This window comes from Chrysochloris asiatica, unplaced genomic scaffold, assembly GCF_000296735.1.
Source record: "Chrysochloris asiatica unplaced genomic scaffold, ChrAsi1.0 scaffold00037, whole genome shotgun sequence".
NCBI classification, from domain to species: Eukaryota; Metazoa; Chordata; class Mammalia; order Afrosoricida; family Chrysochloridae; genus Chrysochloris; species Chrysochloris asiatica.
In genome coordinates this window covers 22,876,705-22,897,184 of record NW_006408555.1, presented here as the reverse complement: position 1 = coordinate 22,897,184, position 20,480 = coordinate 22,876,705, and the positions used below count along the sequence as shown (strand labels likewise).

Genomic DNA, 20,480 nt, shown 5'->3' with positions numbered 1-20,480 from the left:
GGTGAAGCAGCTTGGCCTGCACTGGATGATCTTTTTCTGGTTCACCTGAGGTGGCCTTTGCGTGTGGAATTAGATAATCAAGCTGCCCCAGCAACCTCACAGGACCAAGCATAGGCTCTAGGGGCATATGAAAAGCACAGGCTTTTTTTCCCTTTATGTACCCATATTGTTGTCATGTGCGATTGAACTGATTGCAACTCATAGTAAATAGAAGAACTGCCCCATAGGGCTTTTTTTTTTCCTTTCCTTTCCTTTAAATTTATTTTATTTTTTTGAGGAAGGTGGTAGTATATGTAATTTGAAGTTTCATAACCAGTTTCAATTCCATTCATATTAAAACAGCCAAAATTGAAAGTTTTATTTTATGTACAAAGTGTTGGCATTGTTTTTATTGGGTAGATGTGCTTTGGAGAATCCATTCAAAGATGATCACTTAGTCCAACTTTATGAAGCCTAGAGCCTTCACATACTGACGGAATCACTGGTGGCACATATTGAGGCCGTATTTTTGGATGTGGCAAGAGTGGGCACCTGACTCCAGTAAGAGTTGCTGGTGACCCATCTTGCTTTGAGGAATACACCAAGGCAAAAGGTTTATTGTTGTTGTTGAGAATATACATAGCAAAACAGACACAGCAAAAACCATTTCTATAAGTATGTTTCAGTGATACGGACTCTATCCTTCGAGTTGTACAACCATTCTTACTCTCATTTTCTGAGTTGTGATAATTCTGAAAAGAGCAGAATACTCAAGACCGTTTTCAGTAGTTAAGCTAAGCTATTGTTTGTTTTTAAGACTCAGGGAATATTTTTGGTTTAAGTTTTAAAGATTATCTCAGGGAAATAGTTCCAAGAGTTCCATACGATTTAACAAATTTTAAATACACTCTTTTTTTTTTTTTTCTTTAAGAACGACTTAGGTTTACAACAGAAAAGCTGAGCAGAAAGTTGTTGCTGTTAGGTGTTTTTTGAGTTTGCTCCTACTCATAGTGACCTTGTGTACAACAAAACAAAACACTGCCCTGTTCTGTATTACCCTCAGAATTATTATTATGTTTGAGCCTGTTGTTGCAGCCACTGTGTCAATTCAGCTCATTGAGGGTCTTAGTTTTTTCACTGACCCTCTACTTTACCAAGCATGATGTCTGTTTCTAGGCATTGATCCCACCGACAACATGTTCAAAACAACACGTCCAAAATGCCTGAGATGAAGTTTCACTATCCTTGCCTCTAAGCAACATTCTGGCTGTACTTCCAAGACTGATTAGTTTGTTCTTGCGGCAGTCCATGGTACTTTCAATATTCTTTGCTAACACCATAATTCAGATGCATCAATTCTTCTCTATCTGTTGTCCAGCTTTCACATGCATATAAGGCAATTGAAAATACCATGGCTTATGTTAGTTTCAACTCAGTCCCCAAAGTGAAGTCTTTGCTCTTTAAGACATTAATGAGGCCTTTTATAGCACATTTGCCCAATATAGTATGTCATTTGATTTCTTTTATTTTTTAAGCTTTTTATTGTGAATTGAGTGAAGGTTTACACAGCAGATCATCAGTTTTACTTTTAACTAATCATATACTTTGTTTCATTACATGGTTGCAATCTGTTCCACGCACCAACACTTTAACCACTGCATTCCTCCCTGTGCCTCCCACCACCCCCATCTTTCCTCTGCCAATCTCCCTTTGGTTGAATATTGCCTGCCCCATCACCCGTGTCAATGTGTATCTACCCTCTAGCACATGTATCATTTCCTCCTCCCCCCAAAACCATCATAGATTATTTCTTTTATCAAGAAAACCCCCCATTTGTTTTGCTTTGTTCTTCTTTTATGTACAAATCAAAATAACACATGCAGGAATATATAATCGTTTAAAGAACCAAAGGGCATATTCTGGAAGCCAGCCTCCTGGCCACCAACACACAGCCTTTCTTGTCATTTGATTTCTTGACTGCCACTTCCAGGAGCATTGATTGTGAATCTAAGTAAAATGAAATCCCTGACGACTTCAGTCTTTCTTTGTTTATCATGCTATTTATTGGTCCAGTTGTAAGGGTTTTTGTTTTCTTTACATTGAGTTGTAATTCATATGAAAGGCTAGATCAGCAGAGCTTCAAGTCTTCGTTATTTTCAGCAGGCAAGGTCTTGTCATTTGCATATTGTATATTACAATGCTGATGATGTGTTCTTCTTCATATAGTCCAGGCTCTCCTGGATATTTGCTCATTATGCAGATTGAGTAAGTATGGTGAAAGAATACAACCCTAATGCACACCTTTCCTGATTTTAAGCATGCAGTATCTTCTTGTTCTGCTTGATCAATTGCCTTTAGGTTTATGTATAGGTTCCATATGAGCACAATGAAGTGTTCTGAGATTCCCACTTTTCATAATGTTATCCTTAGTTTTCCCACACAGTTGAATAACTTTGCATTCAATAAAATACAAACAAACATTTTTCTGGTATTTTCTGCTTTCAGCCAAAATCTATCTTATGGTCAGCAATGATATCCCTCATTTATGTCCTCTTCTGAATCCAACTTGAATATCTGGCAGTTTCCTGTTGATGTACTCCTGCAACTGTTTTTGAATTATCATCAACAAAATTTTACTTGCATATGGTATTAATTATATTGTTCAGTGATTTTCACATTCTGTTGGGTCACCTTTCTTTCGGGTGGGCACAATATGGATCTTTTCCAGTTGATTGACCAAGTAGCTGTCTTCCAAATTTCTTGGCATAGACTAATGTGTTTTTCCAGTGTTGCATCAGTTTGCTGAAACCTTCCTGTGATCTTTGATCTTCATCAGTAAGTATTTAAGTCCTTTTTGCTTTCAACAAGCAAGGTAGTATCATCTGCATATCATAGGTTGTTTAGGAGTCATCTTCCAATCCTGATGCCACATTCTTCTTCATATAATCCAGCTTCTTGGATTATTTGCTCAGTGTACAGATTGAGTAAGTATGGTGAAAGAATACAACCCTGGTGCATACCTTTCTTGATTTTAAACTTTTCAGGGTCCCTTTGTTCTGTTCGAAGACTGCCTCTTGATCCATGTACAGGTTCTTTATGAGCAAAATTAAGTGTTCCATGTTATCCATAGCTTGTCATGTTTCACATAGTCAAAAGCCTTTGAATAGTAAATAAAGCACAGGTAAACATTTTTCTGGTATTCTCTGCTTTCAGCCAAGATCCATCTGATATCAGCAATAATATCTCTGGTTCTATGTCCTCTTTTGAATCTGACTTGAGTTTCTGGCAGCTTCTTATTGATGTATTTCTGCAATTGTTTTTGAATTATCTTCAGCAAAATTTTACTTTTGTATGTGATATTCGTGATATTGCATTCCATTGGGTCACCTTTCTTTGCAATGGGAACAAATATGGATCTCTTCCAGTCAGTTGGCCAGGTATCTGTCTTCCAAATTTCTTGGCATACATGAGTGAGTGCCTCCAGTGCTGCATCAGTTTGTTGAAAGATTTCAACTTGTATTCCATCAGTTTCCAGAGCCTTGTTCTTTGCCAATGCCTTCAGTGTACCTTGGATTTCTTCCTTCAGTACCATTGGCTCTGGATCTTAAGCTATCTCTTGAAATGGACAAACATCAACCATTTCTTTTTGGTATAGTGACTGTATATTCTTCTCATCTTCTTTTAATGCTTTTGCATCATTCAACATTTTCCTCATAGAACCCTTCAATATTGCAAGTCAAGGCTTGAATTTTTTCTTCAGTTCTTTCAGCTTGAGAAATGCTGAGCGTGTTCTATTGGTTTTCTGACTCCAGGTCTTTTCACATTTCTTTATTATACTAGATTATGTTATCTCGAATCATCCCTTTGAAAATTTCTGTTCAACTCTTTTACTTCCTCATTTCTTATATTTGCTTTAGCATCTCTATACTGCAGAGCTAGTTTCAGAGTCTCTTCTGACATCCATTTTGGTCTTTTCCTTTTTTCTTGTCTTCATAATAACCTTTTGCTTTCTTCCTGTGTGATGTTCTTTGATGTCATCCCATAACTCTTCTGGTCTTTGGTCATTAGTGTCTAATGCATCAGATCTGTTCTTGAGATGTTCTTTGAATTCAGGTGAGATATGTTCAAGATCAAATTTTGGCTCTCGTGGACTTGTTTTCATTTTCTTCAGCCTCAGCCTGAACTTGCATATGAGCAACTGATGGTCTGTTTCACAGGCTGCTCCTGAGCTAGTTTTGGCTGATGATATGGAGCTTTTCCACTATCTCTTTCCACAGATGTAGTCAATTTGATTTCTCTGTATTCCATCTGGTGAGGTCTATGTGTATAGTCATCTTTTTTTTGTTGTTGTTCAAAAAGGTATTTGCAATGAAGAAGTCAGTGGTCTTGCCAAATTCTATTATTCTGTCTCCAGCATCGATCGCTTCTATCACTGAGGCCATACTTTCCAACTATTGATACTTCCTTTTGTTTCCAGCCTTTATATTCCATCTTGGTTGCACATTTGATCAATTTCAGACTGAAGAAGTCAGTAGAATTCTTAAATTTCATCACAACTGGTTTTATTAGTTTTAAGTTTTAATAAGTGTAGTAATTGGTTTTCCTTGGGCCAGTTACAAGAAAGACCAGTTGTGCCTTGATAGCGCATTCTTTTTATAGATGAATAATAATCCATTTTGTAGATAGACCATAGTTTGCTTATTTATTTATCTACTGAAGGATATTTCGGTTCTGTCAAATTTTTGGCATTTGTTAATGCTTTTGTACACATACATGTGCATATTTTTGTATGGACATACACTGTCAAATAATTTGATTCCTTTATTAAAAATTGCCTTTCAAAATGACTATACCATTTTTCACTCCTTCCAGCAATGAATGAAAATTCCTATAACTCCACGTCCTTGTCAGCACTTGGTGGCATCAGTGTTTTGAATTTTAGCTACTCTAATGAGTGGATCAGGAATCCTGCTAGCCTAATGGGTTACGTGTTGGACTGCTAACCTCAAGGTCAGCATTCAAATCCGCCAGTGGTTTAATGGGGAAAAAGATGTGGCTTTCTGCTCCGGGAAAGATTTACAGTCTTGGAAACTCTATAAAGGGTTCCTGTGAGTCGCAACTAACTTGACAGCATGCAGCAGCAGCAGCAATAAATGGGTAGTGGTATTTAATTTTTTTTTTTTCTTCTAAATTTATTTTTTATTGTTGAGAATCTACACAGCGAAACATACATGAACCCAGCAGTTTCTACTTGTACACTTTAGTGACAGTGATTACATCTTTCAAGAATGGTACAATCATTCCCACCTGTTTTTTGAAGTTGTTCCTCTTCCACTGACATATATTCACTGCCCCCTAAGGTTCCTAGCTAATCTTTCTAATTGCTGTTATCAGTTTGATCCCACATACATAGCTAAACCATTGTTTAGTTTTAGAATGATTCCAGGGGGTATATTTGGCTTAAGGTTTAAAGATTAACTCAGTTTCATTCATCCTCCATCGCTCCAGAAAGTGTAGAGGCCATGAAAATTTGAAATTCTGTTCTGCATTTTACCCCTTTTGTTTAGGGTTTTTCTACAGAAACTTTGATCAGAATATGCAGTAATGGTCACTGGGCACCATCTAGTTATTTCATGTAGGAAATTAGCTACACATTCAATATTCTTTTCCTATTTCTGACTCTTCTTCCTCTGTTGTTCCAGATCAGTAGAGACCAATTGTTACTACTTGGATGACTGCCTGCAAGCTTATACATGTCTCTCTGTACCTTACCTTTCCCTTTAAGTAGGATCACTCACTGGCTGCAGGCCATATGTGCTATGCCCTGTCTGCCTCTTGGAACACCACACTGGCTTTTGTTGCTTGGTTTTCTACCATCTTTCTAAACTACTTGGTAATAGTTTTTTCTTTTATTTCTCTGGTCAACCAAGAAGGTATCAGATATTTAATGACACAAGGGTAACTTGGGAAGAGTAGCCACAGAAACACCTAGACTGTGTATTAACTCCGAGAGTGGTAGTAAGGTTGCATACAGTCTTCATTCCCCATCAGTTGTGCAATGTAGATTCTCCCCTGTGCCCAGGACTGACTAATGTCCTCTTATTCTGCCCTAGGAACTGATCGACCTCAAGATGCTTCAGTGCAAGAGAGTTGTCAATGGTGAGTGCAGCTCTGGCCCTGGGATTGTGTGTGTGACTGGTCAGGCCCAAACAGCGCTGCCATTTCCCTTGCCCAGAAGTGACAAGTCCTGCTAAGGACTCTTCCTGCCTGGTGGCATCATGTGGTTTTGTGGATCACATGCTTCCTTAAGAGCAATCACTGCTCTCCAGAGACTATGACAAAAAACTGAATGTGAAACAGGCTAAGAATGCTTCCTTCCCATAGATTTTCTGGAGAATTAGTTGCCATCATGTTTATTGGTAGACTTGGAGCTTGGAAATCAGATGGCTCTTGCACCGGTCCTGACTCTGCTACTCACTAGCTGTGTGACTTTGGGCAAGCCACGTGACTTTTCTCTGCAAAATGAAAACTATAATCCTTGGTTCACTTAAATAATAGAGCTGGAGTTAGGATCAAATAAGATAAAGTATCTGCAAGTACTTTGCACACATTAAGCTTTGTGCAAAGGGAAGGTGATTATGATGAATTGTGGTTTTACTTATCCTTTATTGATGAGAATGATTCTGCTTCGGGTAAAGTTGTATTGTTTGAGGTTTTTGAAATATATATATATAATTGAAATCTTAATATAAGTTTACTGGAAGTTATGACTCAATTTTCTCTTTTTTAATTAAGGAAATTTTGCAACATATCTAAAAGTAGAGAGACTAGTATGCTCCTTCTACGTACCCATCACCCAGTTTCTACATGATCAGCACATGGCCAATCTTGTTTAGTCTAAACTCACTGGATTATTTTGAATCAGACCCTAGTCATATCACTGTATCAGTCTAAATTGCTGAGAAGAAACTGGGGTGGTGCTGTGGGTAACTGTGGGTAAGCATTTGGCTGCTCCTTGGGAGAAAGATATGTTTGTTCCTGAGAAGATCACAATTTCGGAAACCTTCTGGGGCAGTTCTACTGCTTTACATAGTTGCTGTAATTTGGAATTGACAAAATGCCAACAGATGATGTTAAAAGATAAGGACTCTTTGAAAAAACATAATCACAGTAACAGCATCATATCTCAAAAAAATCAATATTAAATCTTAATATGAACAGCTATCTGGTCAGTGTTCAAATTTTCTGCTATAATCTTTAATTTTGTCTTTTATTGTTTCCAATTTATGTTTCCCTTTTTAAAAAAATTTTTATTTTGAGTTGAGTAAAGGTTTACAGACAAGATCATCAGGTTTATAATCAACAAATTGTACACTTTGTTTCATCTCAATAATTACATTTCCCTACCTGCAACAACAGTTAGTGTATTTCCTCACTTTGGCTCCTCATTTACAGCTTGTATTTCACAAATGAACAAAGCAAACATATTTGATGTATACTTGTAAAACAAAAAAATATATATTCACTTAAATGTCCAGAGGGCACATTCTACAACCTAGCCTTCTGCCGGTAGGCACACAGCCTTACTCAGCCCATGGACCTAGACCCCGCAGCAGGTCAGTCTCTCCATGTCAATCCTCAGTTAGCCACCTTCTCTTTTGTCACTGTTTTTTTAGGTAGGGATCTTACTCTCCACTCATGTTCTTCCTTCTTGCTGGTCCAAAGATCATCTGTTCCTGAAATGAAAGATTTACTACTCCCCCTTTTAGTTGAACATCTTCCACAATTAAAGTTGTTATGTTTCCTTTTTCTTTATTAAATATTTATGTATTATAGATCTAGATAACCTAGAAAACGTGAAAACCCTTCCTTTTCCCACATTTCAAGAGGTAATCACAGAGAGAAATTATGTTGATTCCTTGAAATATTTTTAACATACATATTAGTGGGAGTATAAAAATATAACATGTTTATATATATTTTCTACCATTCATCTGTCAGATTGACGTACTGTGGTGGCTTGTGTGCTGCTGTGATTCTGAAAGCTATGCCACCAGTATTTTAAATACCAGCAGGGTCACAAGCTGGAATCAGAAGAGAACATGGAACAAGGAATATCATTACTGTTGTTAGAAGGATCTTGACAGAAAGCAGAGAATACCAGAAAGATGTTTACCCTGTGCTTCATTGACTGCACAAAGGCTTTGGATTGTGTAGATCATGAGAAGCTATGGACAGCATTACGAAGTATGCGTATTCCAGAGCACTTAATTGTGCTCATGAGGAACCTATACATAGACCAAGATGTAGTTGTTCGAACAGAACAAGAGAACACCGAATGGTTTAAAATTAGGAAGAGTGTGCGCCAGGGTTGTATTCTTTCACCATATTTATTCAATCTGAGAAGCTGGGTTATATGAAAAAATATGTGGCGTCAGGATGGAGGAAGACTCATGAACAACCTGCAATATGCAGATAATACAACCTTGCTTGCTGAAAGTGAAGAGGACTTAAAATACTTACTGATGGAGGTCAAAGACCACAGTCTTCAGTATGGGTTGCATCTCAATGCAAAGAACACAAAATTCCTTACCACCGGACCAATAAACAACATCCATATAAATGGAGAAAAGATTGAAGTTGTTAAAGACTTCGTTTTGCTCAGATCAACCATCAACACTCATGGAAGCAGTAGTCAACTAACATATTGCATTAGGCAAATCAGCACAAAACCTCTTTAAAGTGATGAAGAGCAAAGATGTCAATTTGAAGACTAAGGTGCTCCTGACTCAAGCCATAGTATTTTCATTTGCCTCATATGCATGTGAAAGTTGGACAGTGAATAAGGAAGACTGTAGAATTGATGCATTTGAGTTACGGTGTTGGAGGAGATTATTGAAAATATCATGGACTGCCAAAAGAACAAACATCTGTATTGGAGGAATTATAGTCAGATTGCTCCTTGGAAGCTAGGATGGCCAGACTTTGTCACATACTTCGGACATATCAGGAGAGACCAGACACTGGAGGATGTCATGTTTGGTAAAGTTATAGGTCGGAGAAAAAGAGGAAGACTCCTAGCGAGATGGATTGGCACAGTGGTGGCAGCAATTGGCTCAGGCATAGCCACAATTGTGTAATTGGCCCAGGACTGGGCAGTGTTTTGTTCTGTTGTGCATAGGGTCGCTATGAGTTGGTACTGACTTGATGACACCTAACAACCTAACAATAAGGGTCACCCATGGTGGAATGGTATTAGCTGAGCTAAAACAGACTAGGAAGAAGGCACTCACTCACTCATCTGTGCAAGGCATTTGGAAGAAAGCTACCTGGCCAACTGACTGGAAGAAATCCATATTTGTGCCCATTCCAAAGAGAGGTGATCTAATGGAATGCAGATGTCAGGACAATATAATTAATATTTCATCAAGTTAAATTTTGCTAAACATAATTAAAAAGTTGCTACAATAGTACATGGAGTCCTGGTGTGGTGCTGTGGGTTAATGCGCCAGACTGCAAAGCCTTTTGAACTACAAGGTCGGTAGTTCAAGCTCACCAGTTGCACCTTGGTAACCCTATACAGGGTCGCGATGGGTCGGAACTGACTTGATGGAACTTAACAACAATAGTACCTTGGCAGAAAACTGCCAGAGCTTCAGGCCAGATTCAGATGAGGATGGGCAGTGAGGGATATCATTATTGATGTCAAATTGATCTTGACTGAAAACAAAATAACAGAAAGATGTTTACCTGTGCTTTATTGACTATGCAAAGGCTTTCAACTACGTGGATCATGACAAGCTATCAACAACATTGCGAAGTATTTGAAACACTTAATTGTGCTTTTGGGGAAAATATACATAGATAAAGAGACAGTTGTTAGAACGGAACAAGTGAACACTGAATGGTTTAAAATTTGGAAAGGTGTGGCCAGGGTTGTATTCTTTCACCATACTTATTCAATATGTATGCTGAGTACATAATTCAAGAAAATGGATTATATGAAGAAAAATATGGCATCAGGATTGGAGGAAGACTCATTAACAACCTGCGATATGCAGATGATTCAACTTTGCTTGCTGAAAATGAAGAGGACTTAAAATACTTACTGATGAAGATCAAAGACCACAGCGTTCATTATGAATTGTACCTCAATATAAAGAGAACAGAAATCCTCACCACTGGACCAATAAACAACATCCATATAAATGGAGGAAAGATTGAAGTTGTCAGAGATTTCATTTTGCTCAGATAACCATCAACACATATGGAAGCAGTAATCAAGAAATAAAATTGCATTAAGCAGATCTACTGTACAAGACCTCTTTAAAGAGTTCAAGAGCAAAGATGTCAGTTTGAGCGACTTTAAGGTGTGCCTGACCCAAGCCATGGTAGTTTCAGTAACTTCATATGCATGTGAAAGTTGAACAGTGAGCAAGGAAGACTATAGAAGAATTGACGTATTTGAGTTATGGTGTTGGAGGAGAATATTGAAAGTATCATGGACTGCCAAAAGAACAGATCTGTACTTGAAGAATTACAGTCAGATTGGTCCTTGGAAGTCAGGATGGCCAGACTTCCTCGCTCATATTTTTGGACATATTATCAGGCAAAGTAGAGGGTCAAGAGGAATACCCCCAAGGAGATGAATTGGCACGGTGGCAGCAACAATGGACTCAAGTGTGGCAATGATTTTGGGGTTGGCGCAGGACTAAAGCAATATTTTGTTGTGCGTAGGGTCACTATAGATTGGTACTGACTTGATGGCACTTATCAACAACAACACCATACATATATTTTGCCTCTAAGTGGGATCGTATTGTTTACATTTTAAAGAAGTTATTATTATTGTGATATGTAAACTGAAACATTTATAACTTCAACTAATTTAGTGACATTATATCCATTATTCGGTACAACTATCCATTTACACATACTGGTTTGCCACTTCCTTTTCTATTAGGACATATTTCTGTGTCAGTAGCTATAGATGTTTGTATTTGAATTCATTTCATCAGTGCCGTAAAGGTGGTTTCCAATATTATGCTTCATACATAAAACTGTGCTAAAGCACAGCATGTTTTTGTGGTTCTTCTCTCAGACTCTTTACTGCCGGCCACAAGTCCACTCAGGGGTCACTTCTGTTACCCTTACAACATGTCATTGTCTTTGCCCTACACTTTTTAACCTTTTCTAATCGCTTCAGTGCTAGTATAATAATAACTGTTTCCATTTATGGAAGTTCTCATGTGCATTAAATGTCTAATTTATTTCTCAAAACAGCTTTTGAGGTAGGAATATTCTCCATCTGCCCTCTGGATTCTCTTTCACATAGTCTGATACTCATCTTTTAAAACTATCATAGAACTTCATTATGAATGTTATTGTTGTTGTTAAGTGCCATCAAATCGGTTCTGACCCATAGCAATCCTGTATAGGGTTTCCAAGGAGCAGCTGGTGAGCTTGAACCGGTAACCTTGTGGTTCAAACTAACTTTGTAGTCCAGTGCATTAACCCACAGCGCCACACCAGGACTCCACTCGTTGTGAATAGCAGATGAGATAGCATAGTAAATCTCTGTTCCTGGTACCTGGCATGTGGTAAGTAATTAAGAAACAATACCTTTGTTGAACTTCAGAGTAACATCTTGGAAAATTGGGGTAAAATCTGAAACACAAAGTTTGATGTATATACTCTTTTTTTCCAACATTTAAAAATAATAAAGTGTAACAAGCATACAGAAAAAAATACATAAAACACAAACATGTAGTTGAACAAATAACTGTAAAGCAAACAGTCATGTAGCCCTCATCCCGGTAGGAAATAGACCGTCTGCAGCACCAAAGAAGACTTCTTTACGCACACTTTTTCTTTAAGAACGGGTACACTTCTAGGATCCTTTTTTTGTTAAGGTGATACTTTGATTGTGCTATTTTCCAGGGGTTAGGCTAGGTTGAACTTGCTTCTTTATTGGGTGGTTACATGTTTTGTGTTTTCTTGCAGAGGTGCTCAGCACAGTGGACTTTGTCGCCCCTGATGACCGAGTTGTCTTCCGAACTTGTGCGAGAGAACAGAATAAGGTTGTCTTCCAGTTGGTAAGAGAGTCTATGACTGGAAGTTATACTCTAGGAGTCTACTGCGTGGCTCTCATCTCAAATTTAATTCACTTAGTTTTAGCATTTTCTTGTTTGGCACAATTTATATGTATTTTTTAAATCCCTGGTATCATTATTCAGATCATGGTCTTTGTTTTTATGTAGTTTGTATATGTTTCCTTTAAAAAGAAATTAGCTTTTCCTTCAAGACTATTTAGGTTATATGCTAGAAGTGTAATGACCATCTAATCCTCTTCCTTCTATCCTTTTCTTAACCCTTTGCTTTGGGCATTTCTTGGTCATTTTTTAGACGTAGCTCCTGTATAATGTTTAGATTTTTAAAATGGATAACAATGGGTAGATATGTGATAAGGCACATAGAGCAAAATCTTAATTCTAGAATCTAAATGGTGGCCATATGAATGTTCATGATAAAATTCTTTGAACTTTTCTGAAATGTACATTTCCATAATGAAATGATGAAGGGAAATCAGTCATTACAGCATTGGTTTTCTAGGCCCTCAGTGTCTACTACTTCTCTCTGGTAGTGAGCTAGCCCAGTGGGCTCACTGTTGAAGAGAACACCAGGCCAACTGTATTGTTTTGTGCACATGTGTGTGTGTGTGTAGTGTGCTTGGGTGAGTCTGTGCATGGGAACCTATGTTAGGGTGGTGGTTGATGCAGCCTCTTGTGTTCCCAGGGTACTTCAGATGCAGAGCGAGCCCTTGCTGTGGCCAGGCTGGTGTAAGTTCTTCCACTTTGCCTCTTCTGTGGACCGTGAGGCCTAATGTCACTGGTGACCTTGGAGGTGACTCACCCTTCTGCCACTCTTCAGCCCATGACCTCTGACTCCAGATGCCGAGTGTCTGCTTCTTTCTTTGTGGCATTCAAGGACTGGTCTGGGTCTCATATACCCACTGTGCCCAGATCTCCAAGAACCTCTGTATGGGACGTTTTTTAGTGTTTATTCATGAAGCTCCCTTTTCAGGGACTCATGATTATAAATCTGAGGGTGTAAATCATGAAGTGTTATTAAGACTTATTGTTTCCAAAGTGAAGGAAAGGAGCTCTGGTAGTGTAGTGGTTACGAGTTGGGCTGCCAGCCTCAAGGTCAGCAGTTTGAAACTACCAGCGGTTCCGTGGGAGAAAGATGAGGCGTTCTGTTCCCGTAGAGATTTACAGCCTTAGACTAAAGATTACAGCCTTAGGCATTCTGTACCTGTAAAGATTTACAGCCTCAGAAACCCTGTGCAGGGTGATTATGAGTCGGAACTGACTCCGCGGTACTTACCAACAACAACAACAAATTAAGGAAGGCAGGATAGTACAGTGGTGAAAGAGATGGATTTGAAATTAGACTGGGCTGGAATTCTGACTTTCCAACATGTTAATTGTGGTTCCTTAGTCAAGTTACTTAAACTTGCTGAGAACTTAGTTTCCTTGTTGATAAAATGAGACCAATAGCTAGCTAGTAAGGGACTCAGGAGCATAGCTCCATAGCTCTGGTATTGTGGAGAAGGGAGACTGAGAGAATGCATGTCGGTGTCTTGACAGTGTGTGGCACATAGTAAGTGCTTTGTAAGTAGCAGCTATTTTATGTATACAGTAAGGGTAAGGAGGAACTCGGCCAGTAGTTGCTGCTGATCACATAGTGTACATAGCACAGGATAAGGTGAGGGTGCTTTATACATGAATTGTTTGGAGTAAGCCAACTGTGCAGCTCAGCAAGCAGGCAACCCTGGGAACTTTAGCCAGAAGCAATCCTCTTGGAAAAAGCACTAGTGTTCATGTCACTTTTCTGCATTGACAAATGACTCTCATCACCCAAGTCAGAGCTCTGGGGCGGAGTTTAGCATGCCGGCCACTCAGTAGTTGATCGAGTTATTTGATACAGCTCTAAAATAGCCAAGTCCTCTCTGACCAGCCCTTTATATTCTAGCACAGAAAGGAGCTGATTGGAGAGATTTGTCCTTTTGAGCTCTGCTCAGATGAGCAGTTGCACATGATTGGGAGAGGTTTCTTTTCAGCTTTCGTCATTGAGGGTTGATGTTTCTCATTGGGTCAGGGACACAGGGAGGGGTTTATGAGCATCGCTCCATGCATTTGACTCTGTCTTCTCCCTTCAAGGTGAATATGCATTACCTTTCCGCCTTCATATTTTTCCAGAGAAAATGATGTAGCTGGTATTGATGTCAACATGGGCTGTCCAAAAGAGTATTCCACCAAGGTAAAGTAACTTCTTTATACTCTTCACAAATATATGTTCCAGCCTGAAGAGGCTAATAAGACATGACTGCTAAGTGCAGTGCATGACCCTGGACTGATCCTGTCTTGGGTGGTGAAAAGTGCTCGAAAGGACAATGTTAAAGCAACTCGCCAAATTGAAACATGGACCACAGTAGATTAGATCAAAGTAAGTACTAATGTAAATTTATGAAGTTGAAAATTGCTCTTTGGTTATGTAAAAGAATATCCTTATTCTTTGGAAATACAATGAGGGGTAAGGGCTATGAAGTATTTACCAAAAATAACCCAGGCTCACTGCCATTAAATTGATTCTGACATACAGTAACCCTGCAGGTCAGAAGAGAACTGCCTTGTAGCGTTTTCAAGGCAGTAAAACTTTACAGAAGCAGACTGCCACATCTTTCTCCTGTTGATGTATATAACTTGTTGTTGTTAAGGGCTGTTGAGTGAGTTCCGACTCATAACGATACTGTATAGGGTTTCAGAGGAGAAGCTGGTGGGTTTGAACCACTGACCTTGCAGTTAGCAGTCTAATGCTTATCCTACGATGCCACACCAGGTAATTTCCTCATACAGTTCAGGAAATATTATCCACACTCACAGAGAGTGAAAGTGCACTCACACACAGTTATTAAACATTTTAAATCAAAAAGTCACCCAGGCTTTTTTTTTCTTGAGTGAAATTGGGATAAAAATCAAGAACAAATAAAGGATGCTATGTGTATGTCCCCTTTGTCATATCAGAAGAGATCAGACAGTGGTGCGGAAACCTGAGAAAGGAGAGGTAAGGCAGTTCTGAAACATGGGATCTTGTAGAGGTGTGCCCTTGATGGGATTTGGGACCCTGCAGGCTGAGGGGATGGTGCATCAGAGGCCTAGAGGCCAACATGAAGGTGGAAACAACTGTGAGTAACAAGAGTTGACCAGAGAGTTGGGCAGTGGGAGATGAAGAAGAAGCAGTGGAGTACCAGATGGAAAACCTTGGTGGGAACACATCACTGGATGTGGACTTTTGCTGTCTTTTGCTTTTTTTGAGCTGAGAAATGAGCTATAATCAGACTTGATTAGGATATACTAAATTGGTGGGTGACGGGGAAGAGACTTGAGGTTGGATCACAGATCTGGGAGATGAGTATTCTGGACTTCAGGAGAGAAAGAGAAGCCAAACTGCAGCAGAAATTGACAACACTTAACTGGCAAATGACTGGCTAAAGTGTATGATGGGAGCAGAGAGAGGAAAGATTGACAACTTTTGGGGGATAGTTGGTCTTCAGCCATTATCGAGACTATTGGAGGATGAACTTGGGTGGAGCAGATAGCAAAGGCAGTTTAGGGGATTCTAAGTGTTAGGCACTGGGGGACTCCTGCTAAGCCTGCCCATGGGAACCTTGTCATAGGGTGAAAGGTCATGGTCCTCAGTGTAAACTTGCAAATGTCCCTCAGGGCCCACTCTGTTCTCTGGAATTACTTAGCCTTGAGACTTTGGCTGTGGACCAGGAGGTTGTGAGCTGACTTATGACCTGAGGGAATAAGCCCTCTGATGCTTGAAAACCACAGGGCCTTGCAGGCAGCTGCTTCAGGGAACTGAGAAGGTTTTCAGTTGCCTAGGAGGAGCTCTGGTAGAGTAGTAGTTACAAGTTGGGCTGCTCATCTCACGGTCAGCAGTTATAAACTACCAGCAGTTCCACGGGAAAAAGATGAGGCTTTCTGTTCCCATAAGGATTTACAGCCTCGTAAACCCTGTACAGGGTCTCTGTGAGTCAGAACCGACTCCATGGCATATAACAACAACAACAATTATACCTTTGGAACTGCTGACCTGCTAACCACAAGGTTGGCTAGTCAAACCCAACAGCTGCTCCTCTATACAGGGTTGCTATGAGTCAGAACTGACTTTTGATGGCACTTAGCAACAACAATTACACCTTTAGAATCCGAATCCGATGTGGTGCTGTAGGATAAGCATTTGGCCACAAGGTTGGATGAAATGCAAGGTCAGCAGTTCAAACTCACCAGCTGCTATGAGTCAGGATAGGGTTGCTGTGAGTTGGAACTAACTCAGTGGCACAGAACAACAACAAAAACAATTACATCTTTATGTTCCTGAGTTAAGTAAGAAGCAGAGTTAAATTATTTGTAGTAATGTCCCTGATACATTGTAGAGCAGAACTGTGTATTGTGAGTCTCCATTTATATTAAGGCAAAATTAGTATTTATATATAGGTTTACTACTTTATTCATAAAATATATCTGGAAAGTCATATAGGAAACTAATAACACTGATTTTCTTTGAGGAGTAAAATTAAGTTGATTAGTGAGACAGAGGTGATAGACTTTGTTTTGCATTTTTATTTGATTTTGCACAGTTAGTAAATTCTCATTGCAGAGGTTTTATTTACAGCAATTAACAGTTGGTAATTGCCCACTTAATTGCACATCAACCTGTCAGATGCCAACCAATAGGCCATACTGGTACATACCAACCTGATTTGTTCTCTTGGTTCAAAAATTGAAACCATAGAAAAAATATAGATTGAAAATCTGCCATTTCTTCAGGAGGAAGTTTTTAGTTTTTACCTTTAGAGCCTCTTAAATTTTGATCAGTGTTAATATATTACATATTCAAAAAAAGGTCAATGAGTGAAAGATAGAAAAAAAAAAAAAAGGAAAGGAGAAAGAAGGGGAAGGAGGGCAGAAAGGGGGGAAGTAAGGAGGAAACATCTGTTGAGGAATGGGCAGTGAGGCTAGATTTTTAGATCCTGTAACCCATCAGCTGCTCCTTGGAAACCCTATACATGGTTGTTATGAGTTAGAACCACTCATCAGCACTTAGTAACAACTCCACAAGGAAGGGTTGGCTAGTGTCATGGAGCCAAGATGATTGTCAAGGCTTTCTCAAGACCTCCATACTATCTGTGGGCAAGGTAGTCCAGGACTAAGGGTTTTACCACCCTTCCCATTCTCCTCTAAGATGTAACCTCAGCCTGGTCAAGTCTATGGTGGTTTTTAATGTTTTCTCTGATTTTTACTCTTTCATCCTTAAACATGAAATTAAACTGTAACTACTGACCTTAAGCCTAAGCCTTTGAATCCCTGTAGATTCATTCAGTCTGAATACTAACAACATAAATTTATTGAATTTGTTTTTTTCCTTTACCTCATTCTTAAAAAAGAGGAAGTGTACATAATGCCTCTGACAAATGAATTCAAATAAGATTTTAAAATAATATTTTTAAGGATTTCCCCCTGATTATTCAAGTAATTCATAATATCATCCCAAATTTAGAAAATATAGAAACACAAAAAAACAACAGGAAAATCACTAGTAAATTGCACCATCAAGAGACAGCCACTGTTAATAGTCAGATTTAAGTGGCTGCACAGGTTGGTGATCTCTGAGCTGGTTTTCTCTTAGAGTTTGGCAGTGGTCTGGGTACTCAGCACTGGCTTGTTGCTGGCTGGAGAGAAGGACAAGATTTGCAGGTTGGGTGCCTCTTGAGTGCCTTTGCTGGTGGTGGTGGTACTAAGCCAAGTGTTGTGTAGGATAAGGGAGAGGGTACATGTGATCTCATTACAAAGGGAGCATGAGTAATTGTTTTGTTTTGTTTTTTTTACAATCCCCTCCATAGTAATTGTTTTTTAAGAGCATGGGAGATGGTAAGATTTCATTTATTAAGATCCTGAGATCCTGGGGAGCGAGTGGGAAAACCTGAAAAATAACTTTAGATAAGTCCGTGGGTTCTGCTAAAAGGATCAGAGTGATGATATGTAGAACTTCTCCAACACTGATTCCTGATATTGTGGGTACTGATGCTGCTTCCTTCTGACTTGTAAGGAGCAGTGCTGATTGCCAGCAAATGATGGTCCTTTAGAGGCAGATGTGTCCCTCCAGGATGCCATGGAATGGGGCCATCCTCAAATACTAAAACAAATCTTTGTACTTTTTCTTAGGGAGGAATGGGAGCTGCTCTGCTGTCAGACCCTGACAAGATTGAGAAGGTAAGTCCTTCGGGGGTCAAAAACCATCTGCCAACCTTTGCTGTTGAGTTGATTCTGACTCACAGTGACCCTATAGAACAGAGTACAACTGCTCTATCTGGGTTTCTGAGACTGTAAATTTTTGTGGGACCAGACAGCCTCATCTTTTTCCTGTGGATCATTTGGTGGGTTTGAACTACTGACCTTGCAGTTAGCAGCCCAATGCATAATTCACAACACCACCTGAGTGCTTTTGGGTAAAAGCAGGGATCTTAAACCAGCAGGATTTCTAACCTCTTGAGTCCAGTTCAATCATGGCTGATGAAGTGACACTGAAATGGACCCAAATTTTTGAAATTGGGTGAATGAGAACATAACCAGTATGAGAAATTACTGGTCAGAACCCTGCTAGAAATTTAATCTCCCTCTCAGGAAACAACACAGCATAGCAACCAAATCTCTTGACCAACTGAGTGGAACACAATAGTGCTTGGCTCAAAGATGGCTGCTGACTGTACCACTTAGAATGTGAGTCGTTTTCTGCAGTCCTGGTCATAATCCGGTCTCTGGCTTCAGACCCTCCTCAAAGGAAGCCTTTCTTTTCCCATTGCAGGGTTTCAACCTGTAATTTTTCCTGTTCCAATTCACGTTCCAGGCCACCCAATTTTTAAGAACTTAGGTCTGTTCTGGTTTTGCTTCTTCAGCCGTGACTCTGAACTGGTTTGTAGCCTTCCTTTAAACATGGTTGTGAACTAGAGGCACTTGAAACATCCTCAACTCCTACTTCAGATTTGCTGTATCATTCTCTACACTTGGGGCCTGGAACTTTGTGAAAAACTTCCCAGTGGTGTGACATGCAACTAGGTTGGGGAACCTGAGCTAGCTGATAGCATTCTTGGAGTCCCTGACTAAACCAGGGCTGGGGACTATACTTAGCTGAGAGCCAGGGAGACCTGCAGATTCCTTTACAGCCCCCTCTATATTGCCCTAGGTCTGTCTGGGATGATCCTGAGAGAAGAGGTCAGACTGTTTGTGGATTGTAACAGATTCTGTGACTATGGAGGTGGTGAACTGGTGTCTCTGGAGCTGGATGAGAGCAGTTGTGGGTCCTCTGCATGCTGTAGTCTGCCACCAGTCCTTGGAGAGCAGGCTGGGCCAGGGTTAAATGAGGCAAGCTGAAGTTATACTCCCTCTGTGCCCCTTCCCTGAGTGATTCTGCAGGCCAAGCTAACGAGGCTCCAGGGGCAGGTTGGCGTTCGATGCCTAGTACTTTGAGCTGCCAGGGCATGTGGGGTGACATTTGTTGCTATACCATATGCATTCTTTGCTTTCCTGCCTGTCCACCAGCTTTCTCCTTGTTATTCTTCTTAGCTCCATTGTTTTCCTTTGCAGTCTTTATCCCTACTTTATGGACTTTCAGGCTAGGGTAATTTGGGGGTAAGGTGCTGCCAAGAGAAGTCGTTGTTATTTGGGCTGGCTGCTGTATTTTGCGTCTAGGAAAACCACCATGATAATTAGGTCCCTTCTCATTTTTTCCAGGTAGTCACAGATGATGTTCTTTTGTTTTTGTTGTTGTGTGTTGTTGAGCCAATTCCAACTCCTAGTGACCCCATATGACAGAATAAAACTACTCTGGTGTGGCACTGTAAAATCAGCACTGGATTGCTAGCCACAAGGTCAGTGGTTCAAACCCATCAGCCTCTCTTTGGAAATCTGATACAGGATCGCTATAAGTCAGAACTGACACGAAGGCATTTAGTGTAGTGGTTACGAATCTGGCTGCTAACCTCAGGGTCATCAGTTTGAAACTACCAGCTATTCCATGGGAGAAAGATGAGGCTTACTGCTCCCATAAAGATTTACAGCCTCGGAAACCCTGTACAGGGTCGCTGTGAGTTGGAACCGACTCCACAGCACATAACAACAACATATGGACTGCAGGTGTGGTGCTGTAGGATCAGCACTGGACTGTGAACTATAGGGTCAGCATTTCAAACCCACCAGCTGCTCCTTGGAAACCCTATACAGGACCACTATGAGTCGGAACCAACTTGCTGGCACTTAACAATAACAACATATGGAAGAAGCATGGTGGCTCTATAGCATAAGTACTGGACTGAGAACCACAGGTTTGGTGGTTTGAACTCACCCGTATGCTCTACAGGAGAAAGATAAAGCTGT

General features: G+C 39.9%; 1 protein-coding gene across 1 annotated transcript in view; it reads left to right on the top strand.

Annotated features, from left to right (window-relative positions):
• The window catches only part of DUS2 (dihydrouridine synthase 2), a 41,569-nt gene that overhangs the window by 3,482 nt on the left and 17,607 nt on the right, over nt 1–20,480 (top strand). The window contains exons 2-6 of the mRNA XM_006860226.1: nt 6,093–6,138; nt 11,983–12,074; nt 12,775–12,818; nt 14,241–14,301; nt 18,273–18,320. Coding sequence (XP_006860288.1) covers nt 6,093–6,138; nt 11,983–12,074; nt 12,775–12,818; nt 14,241–14,301; nt 18,273–18,320 — 291 coding nt within the window. The remainder of the gene's footprint in view (nt 1–6,092; nt 6,139–11,982; nt 12,075–12,774; nt 12,819–14,240; nt 14,302–18,272; nt 18,321–20,480) is intronic.